The sequence below is a fragment of the Trichechus manatus genome, unplaced genomic scaffold, assembly GCF_000243295.1.
Source record: "Trichechus manatus latirostris isolate Lorelei unplaced genomic scaffold, TriManLat1.0 scaffold00072, whole genome shotgun sequence".
NCBI classification, from domain to species: Eukaryota; Metazoa; Chordata; class Mammalia; order Sirenia; family Trichechidae; genus Trichechus; species Trichechus manatus.
In genome coordinates, this window is record NW_004444008.1 from 1,220,794 (window position 1) to 1,228,775 (window position 7,982).

At 53.0% G+C, this 7,982-nt stretch overlaps 1 protein-coding gene across 1 annotated transcript in view; it reads left to right on the plus strand.

Annotated features, from left to right (window-relative positions):
* The window catches only part of CMBL (carboxymethylenebutenolidase homolog), a 23,160-nt gene extending 16,107 nt beyond the window's left edge, over nucleotides 1–7,053 (plus strand). The window contains exons 4-6 of the mRNA XM_004380267.2: nucleotides 3,056–3,198; nucleotides 5,818–5,909; nucleotides 6,673–7,053. Of these exons, the coding sequence (XP_004380324.1) occupies nucleotides 3,056–3,198; nucleotides 5,818–5,909; nucleotides 6,673–6,852 (415 nt within the window). The 3' untranslated portion in view covers nucleotides 6,853–7,053. The remainder of the gene's footprint in view (nucleotides 1–3,055; nucleotides 3,199–5,817; nucleotides 5,910–6,672) is intronic.
* Nucleotides 7,054–7,982: the final 929 nt, after the last annotated feature.

The following is a 7,982-nucleotide window of genomic DNA, read 5'->3' on the forward strand; positions in this document are numbered from 1 at the left end:
CAGCAGCACTGATGCCTTGATGGGCTTTAGGGCCCGTAGGGCCCGTACCTGGCAGGGTTGCAGGGCTGCCATGACAGGATGACCTCCAGGTGGCAGGAATTGGGTTTCTCAATGTCTGGAGCCTGGGGCCGAGTCCGGGGACGTGGTCTCCTGTGGCTCTAGGGGCAGACCCGCCCCTTGTCTCTTCCAGTGTCTGTAGCCCCGAGAGGGCCCGGCGTTCCTGGGTTACAGATGCACCATCACAGGGCGTCTGTGTCCCTGTGTGACTTGGTCTCCATGTCTGTTCCCCCTGTTCTAAGATGCCACTCCGAAGGGATTAGGACAGGGTGCCTGCTCCAGCTGACTTAGCTGAGAACGTCTGCAAAGAAAGAGCCTAGTTCCAAACGGCCCCGTTACAGGCACAGGGGTTAGAGCTCCAGCATGTCTCTTTAGGGGGTCGCAATTCAGTCATGACACCCCTTTCCTTCCCCTCCTGGCTGCAGAGCCAGTTAAGAAGAAGGGCAGAGAAGGGATCGAGAACAGACCCAGCTCTGACTGCTCAGCTGGTTGCTGCTGAGGCTTTAGCTGCCCACAGCCCAGGCTGGCCCCTCCGTCCCCCCGAGACTGGGGCTTTGGAGCAGGCCTCCCAGAAAGGACTGTGGTCTTGCCTGGTTCGGGGAGCCCTGGGAGAAAAGGGGAGGTATCCCCAGGCTCCAGCCTTTGACTGGATTAGCCGTGAGCCGTCAGCCGCCAAGGAGACGCCCTCCTTCTGTCTGGAGGAGGGAGTGAGGAGGCAACGAGGCTGGAATGGTCTCCCGGGTCAAGCTCCTCCTGCACAAGAAACCTGAGCCATGAAGGAAGGGGCCCCCAGAAACCTGAGCCATGGAGGAAGGGGGCCCCAGAAACCTGAGCCATGGAGGAAGGGGGCCCCAGAAACCTGAGCCATGGAGGAAGGGGGCTCCCAGAAACCTGAGCCATGAAGGAAGGGGGCCCCCAGAAACCTGAGCCCAGGAGGAAGGGGTCCCCAGAAACCTGAGCCATGAATGAAGGGGGCCCCAGAAACCTGAGCCATGGAGGAAGGGGGCCCCCAGAAACCTGAGCCATGAAGGAAGGGGGCCCCCAGAAACCTGAGCCATGGAGGAAGGGGGCCCCCAGAAACCTGAGCCCAGGAGGAAGGGGTCCCCAGAAACCTGAGCCATGGAGGAAGGGGGCCCCCAGAAACCTGAGCCCAGGAGGAAGGGGGCCCCCAGAAACCTGAGCCATGGAGGAAGGGGGCCCCCAGAAACCTGAGCCCAGGAGGAAGGGGGCCTCCAGAAACCTGAGCCATGAAGGAAGGGGGCCCCCAGAAACCAGAGCCATGAAGGAAGGGGACCCCCAGAAACCTGAGCCATGAAGGAAGGGGGCCCCCAGAAACCTGTGCCATGAAGGGAGGGGGCCCCAGACAGCCCCACTTGCCAAGCCCTTTGTCCTCCTGGCGCCTTCCTGCCCCTTTGCCTAGGTCCTCTCCCCAGGACACAGGAGCCCAGGACGTATGGCCCTCGGCCTCGGGTCTGATCCACTGAACCCAAGCCCGGGCCATCCCTCGGCCACTTGGCCCTGGACCCTCGGCTCCTTTCTCCTAGACCACACTGTCGGGACCCCCCGGCCTGGGTCTGCTGGGCTGGTGGGCCCTGGGCCCTGCTGTCCCACAGCCCTGCTCAGCTCTCTGGGACCTCCTCCCACAGGAGGTCAGCGTGGGGGTCCATCCATAGCCAGGTCCTGGTGCTCCCAGCAAAGTGGGAAACAGACTCGGAGCTGCAAAACAAACAAAATATTCACAAAGGTCAGTTAAAGAATTTTTACAGAAATGCCTTCTGCTTCCTCTCCCCTCCTTCTCCCCTCCAATTAAGGCAGCTATTCCTAAGATCAAAGCATTTGAGAAAAATTAAAAGACCAAAAATGATGCTGATTGCATCTTATTTTGCAGAAGTACTTAATTACTGTCCCAGCATTGTGGACAGCTCTTCTTGCGCTGAGAGGCACGCTAGCCACGTTTAGACGCGCTCCGATACGCGTTGTTAGGAGCAGAGAACAAGGAGCCACTGTGGCAGCACACGCCACTTTCCTCGTCCTTTGAACCGCGGACATGCAGCCTTTCTTCCCACGAGAGCAAACAGCTTTCTGGGCTGCCCTCTGGTCCACTGTTCCTTCCTGAAAGTGCGCTGGAGTTCCAACAGCCCACCAGGAAGTGAACTTGGGGAGCCATTGCCCATTTGCAAGATGAGGCCACAGTTCTTGGTCCCCTCTTGGCTTAAATAGCCCCGGTGCCCTTCCAGTACAGCTCTGCTCTTGGGCATGGGGCCAGGGATGCAGAGCTTGGGGGTGTTAGAGGAAGGGGTGGGGAAGATGGGCACCTGGGGCGGGGGCGGCCCTTGGGGCTGCTAAGTCTGTGGCTGGCCTTAGCTGTTGGCTGGGACGTGAGAGGGTCCGGTTTATGTTTTGGGATGTACCCCCTGCAGGACAGACTGGTGGGGCAGGGAGACCTGCGGGGCTGCGCGTCCCTCGGCGGGTGTCATGAGGCTAGGGCTCTGAAAAGAACCGTCTCTCAAAACTCCAGGTGTCGCTTGCTGGTGCGGCCTCTCATCCCCGCGGTGCCCGACTGCGGTGTTCTCTGTGGGCACTCGCGACGCGTCAGGGATCAAATTGTGTCCCCTAAGTGTGTGCTGGAATCCTAACCCTGTGGAGGTGACCGTTTGGAAATAGGGTATTTTGTTACGTTAACAGGGTCAGGTCAGTGTAGGTGGGTCTGAAACCTCATCACATCTGAGTTATAAAGAGAGAAAATCAGACACAGAGGCAGAACAAACGGGCAGACGGTGTCACGTGAGGCTCATCCACCAGCACGGGGCGCCAGGGCTGCCGACAGGGCAGGAATCCACTCGGCCGAGGTGCTGATCGAGACTGTTAGCCTCCAGAACTGAGAGACAGTCAGTTTCTGTCCTTTAAAGCCGCCCACTGTGGCATCTCTGCTAGGCAGCGCTAGGTAGCCGGGACACAACCTAACCCTTGACTTGTCGGTGACTCTTGTCTTGCCCAGAGAGGTGGATGCAGCCCTCAAGTACCTGAAGCTGCAGTGTGGCGCCCAGAAGTTCGGCATCGTGGGGTTCTGCTGGGGCGGTGTGGCCGTCCACCACTTGATGGCGACGCGCTCGGAGTTCAGGGCTGGGGTGTCCATCTATGGTAAGTCCCCCTTGGTGAGAACACGGAATGATGTAGTGGCAGTGACTGCCAGCCTCTCTTCCTGGAGCTCAGAGCCCCAGGAGTGCAGAGACACCCTGTGCCAGGACGTGTGCTGTGAAATGTGAGAACAGAGGGGTTGGGGGGCAGTTGCCAGAGGCCACCGGCTGCATGGGGACTGGGGCGTCCAACAGTGTGACCTGGGGGGGTCACAAACCCGAGGTCTCAATTTCTTCTCTTGGGATGAAGGGGACGGATTTAACTAGCATTTTGTTCTGTACTGATTAATATCAGTCAATATCCTTATAAGCAACATGTATGAACGTGTTTTTCCAAGAGGTGAGTTGTTCTCAACCACACATGCACGCACACACAAAACAGAAGGGAAAGAAAAATCCGCTCCAGAATATAAACAGCAACATACACAATTCAGTCAAAACAAACAAAAAGTGTTAGGGAGCAGAGCAGCGAAGTAAGAACATTGTACTTTTATATGGAAACTGCGTACCAAGTACCTGATGGATGGCCACGTTCCGCCTGAGATGTTAACAAAGGCACACAAGGACATCTGTGCACACATCAGAAGGCTGTACCAGTGGTTTTCCTTGGCTTGATGGTTGCTTACTGGGGTATTTTCACTTACTTTTCGCGTTAAGGAGAAAGAAAGCCCTTCAGTGTGTTTATGGTGATGGCAAATCGGGCAGGATTATCGGGGGAGGTTGTACAACATGATTCATGTAACTGATATCACTGAACTGCACACCTGAAAAATGTGGAATTGGCAAATGTGTTATATATATTTACAATGAAAATCTGTATATAAAGGAGATAAAAAGGAATCCAGTTGAATTTGCATAACGCAGAAAGATAAATAGGAGCCTCTCGACCACGATAATAAGTACTTGCTGCTACAAAACACAGAAACTCACAGATTTACTTACAGAACCGGAAATAAACTCAAACTATGAAAAAAAAACCCATTACCAGCGAGTCGATTCCGACTCATAGCGACCCTGTAGGACAGAGTAGAACTGCCCTGTAGGGTTCCCAAGGAGCAGCTGGTGGAGTCAAATTGCCGACCTTTTGGTTAGCAGCCGAGCTCTTAACCACTGCGCCACCAGGGCTCCAGTTCAAACAGAGACAGTGGAAAGGCCAGGGGTGTCCAGGGCAGAGGGGAGGATGACCAGGTGGAGCGCAGGGCGTTTTTAGGGCAGTGAGATGGTTCTGCCTGATGGTGGACGTGGACACAGGATGGCATGCATTTGTCAAACCCAGCAGGACTGCAGCACAGAGTGGGAACCTCAGTGGGAACTTGAGTTACACTGTGTCACACTAATGCAAGACTTAGTCATAGCGGAAGTGTGCAGGGGGAAGAGGTACAGGGAACGCTCTGTGCTTCCTGCACACCTTTCTGTAAACCTAACACTGTTCTAAAAATAAAGTCTAAAGAAAAGGAAATCGGCTCGACAACCAGTGGGCAGCAGGCAGTCACCCCTCAGCCCCTCGCAGCGGGCACAGCCCTGCGTGGTGGCTCACCGGCGCCCCCGCCTGGCCGCTCCGCGCACGGACAGCTGCAGAGCGGGTCTGGGGACATCGGCTGTCCAGCCGCAGCGCAGGACGGGACTTTGCCGAGTGGAGGACGACGGGGACGTGCGGGGGGCCAGCTGCTGTGTGCCTGTGCCCAGCAGCAGGGAAGCAGTCAGCTTGCGCTCTGTCCCCGACTTTCCCTTCCCGCGGGCTCACTGCAGGACCCTCCAGTTTCCCGCAGACACAGGCGCTCTGGAAGTCTGTCCAGCTGTCTGGTCAGGCAGAGCTTGTTTTGCTAAAATTTGGCTAAATGGTCTCTAAAATTCTGGACGAAGGATGCACGCTAGTTTTCCTGGGTGGCCTGGGAGGACCAGGTGTTGTGCCGGCTGTTTCATACTGTGATCTCGTGGGAGCACAAACTTGTTTCAAACGGAACCATCAGCCCAGTAAGTCAGGGCCTGTGGGGCGTGTGCAGACAGTGAGAAACTTCTAGAAGAACAGCAGAGGCCAGGCTGTTCTGGTTTGAGATTACCAAAATAAATAAACCAAATCTGTTACCGTGGAGTCGATTCTGACTGATAGCGTACCTACAGGACAGAGTAGAACTGCCCTGTAGGGTTTCCTAGGCTGTAATCTTTATGGAAGCAGGTGGCATGACACATTGCTCCCCCTCGGAGCGGCTGGTGGGTTCAAACCACTGGTCTTTCCATTAGCAGCCAAGCGCTTAACCACTGCGCCACCCGGGCTCCTTGATTTGAGATTATCACCCCTTTTTCCAGGCGCATCACGGAAGGAGCGTTTTCCAGGCTCTTCTGTCTTTACAGTCAAGCGATCTAAGTTCTACTCCATTACTGAAAGCTGAATTCCGAGTAAATAAAGCATACAGCGGGATGATCTGACCAAACAAGTTTCCTTTTTAGACTGAATCTAAAGGTCACATCTCTAGAATTGCTAATAAACAGTTGAGTGAATGAGTGAGTAAATATAAACAAAAAACCAGAAGCACACATTTTACTTTGAAAAATGCAGCCAAATTCGTGCCATTTCTGTGACGTGTGTGCAAATCACCTGCTCTCCCCCGTCTTCGTTCTCCAGGCATCGTTAAGGACTCCGAGGACGTGTACAATTTGAAGAACCCGACGCTGTTTATTTTTGCTGAAAACGATGCGGTGATTTCTCTTGACGAAGTAAGTTGGCATCTCGAGCCTCCTGATTTATGCACTTATAACACAGTGTGACATTTGGGGAAAAAGTCCTCAAGCACGCATTTGTTGCTCCAAGTATTTTCCAACATTAGAATTTTAAACGAAAGTTTTATCAGGGACTTAGAATGGGATCTTACCCACAAACAGCTGAGAGCCGTGGCGCACACTAACCTCACACCGAAGGCAGGGGCCGCGGCGGGCTTGGGGCCTGGGGCAGAACCAGGCTCCCGGCCGCCCGAGTGAGCCCCCACTGGCCGCCTGGCGCGTTCGTGGCCACGACCTTCTTTGTAAGAGAGAACTGTCTGTAGCTTTATTTTCTTGTGGGGTCTTTGTCAGTTGTGACCTTGAAAACAGACCTATTGAGTCTAGTAAGTTGATAAGGAAAAAGCAGAACATTGTGCTTCAAAAGCTGTCATTTAGAAATTACTGCTGTTGCTAATAATGAATATACTGTACTCCATTAATGCAGATGATTTCAAATAAGGAAGGCTATATCATTACTGCTAAGAACGCCCTCCTCTGCCAGATGTAAGAACTGTATTAGTTATCAAATTCAAAGTAAAGAATTCTGTGTAGCTGTGGAAGTTGTTTATAATATAAAGCATTGATGTTGCATCTTTTTAATTTTTTTATTGTGGTGAAAACGACGTTAAATCTCTTTTATGAGCATTTATAGACAATTTGGAGAATGGAAAGATATTACTAAGGGTTAACTCATATCAGCATGAACTCTCTGTCCCAACAGGTGTCTCTGCTGACCCAGAGGTTGAAAGACCACTGCAAGGTTGAGTACCAAATTAAAACATTTTCTGGGCAAACGCACGGGTTCGTGCACCGAAAGCGAGAAGACTTCACCCCGGCAGACAAGCCCTACATCGAGGAGGCAAGAAGGAACCTCGTGGAGTGGCTCAGCAAGTACGTGTAGCTGTGACACAGCGTCAGCTTTCTCGAGATAGCTTTACCCAGGAATGTGCTGGAAAATACGCAGATTCTTCCATTTTCCCTTTACATAAAATGTATCAAGAAATCTTAAAATGATTTAATCTGAAACCTGAACTCACTAGGTTAATGTATGGAATCATTGCACTTGGCTTTTAACACGTACACACAATAAAAATGAATGAAACGAGTCAGAAGCTGAAGGAGCTGCATGACAGAGTAACACCCTGTGAGGAAACCCGCTGACCGCTGGGGGGGCTGTCCTAGTCATCTAGTGCTGCTGTAACACAAGTACCACAGGTGGGGTGGCTTCAACAAACAGACCAGCACCCCGCGTTGACAACGGGTCTTTTCACAGCACCCCTGGATTAGTTATGAGTGGATGACCTGCACCTTCATGGCACCCCTGGGTTAGTTATCCCAGGTTAGTTAATGAGTGATGACTTGCTCCTTCACGGCACCTCCGGGTTAGTTATGAGTGGATGACCCTCACCTACATGGCACCCCTGGGTTAGCTATGAGTGGATGAACGGCTGTGGGTTAGTTATGAGTGGGTGGACGGCCATGGGTTAGTTATGGGTGGATGACCCGCACCTTCATGGCACCCCCAGGTTAGTTATGAGTAGATGAATGGCTGTGGGTTAGTTATGAGTGGATGGACGGCCGTGGGTTATTTATGGGTGGATGACTCGCACCTTCTTGGCACCCCCGAGTTAGTTATGAGTGGATGAACGGCTGTGGGTTATGTGTGGATGACCCACACCTTCATGGCACCCCCAGGTTAGTTATCCCGGGTTAGTTATGGGCAGATGACCTGCACCTTCATGGCACCCCTGGGTTAGTTATCCCGGGTTAGTTAATGAGTGATGACTTGCTCCTTCACGGCACCTCCGGGTTAGTTATGAGTGGATGACTCTCACCTACATGGCACCCCTGCGTTAGCTATGAGTGGATGAATGGCTGTGGGTTAGTTATGAGTGGATGGACGGCCATGGGTTAGTTATGAGTGGATGGACGGCCATGGGTTAGTTATGGGTGGATGACCCGCACTTTCTTGGCACCCCCGAGTTAGTTATGAGTGGATGAACGGCTGTGGGTTATGTGTGGATGACCCAC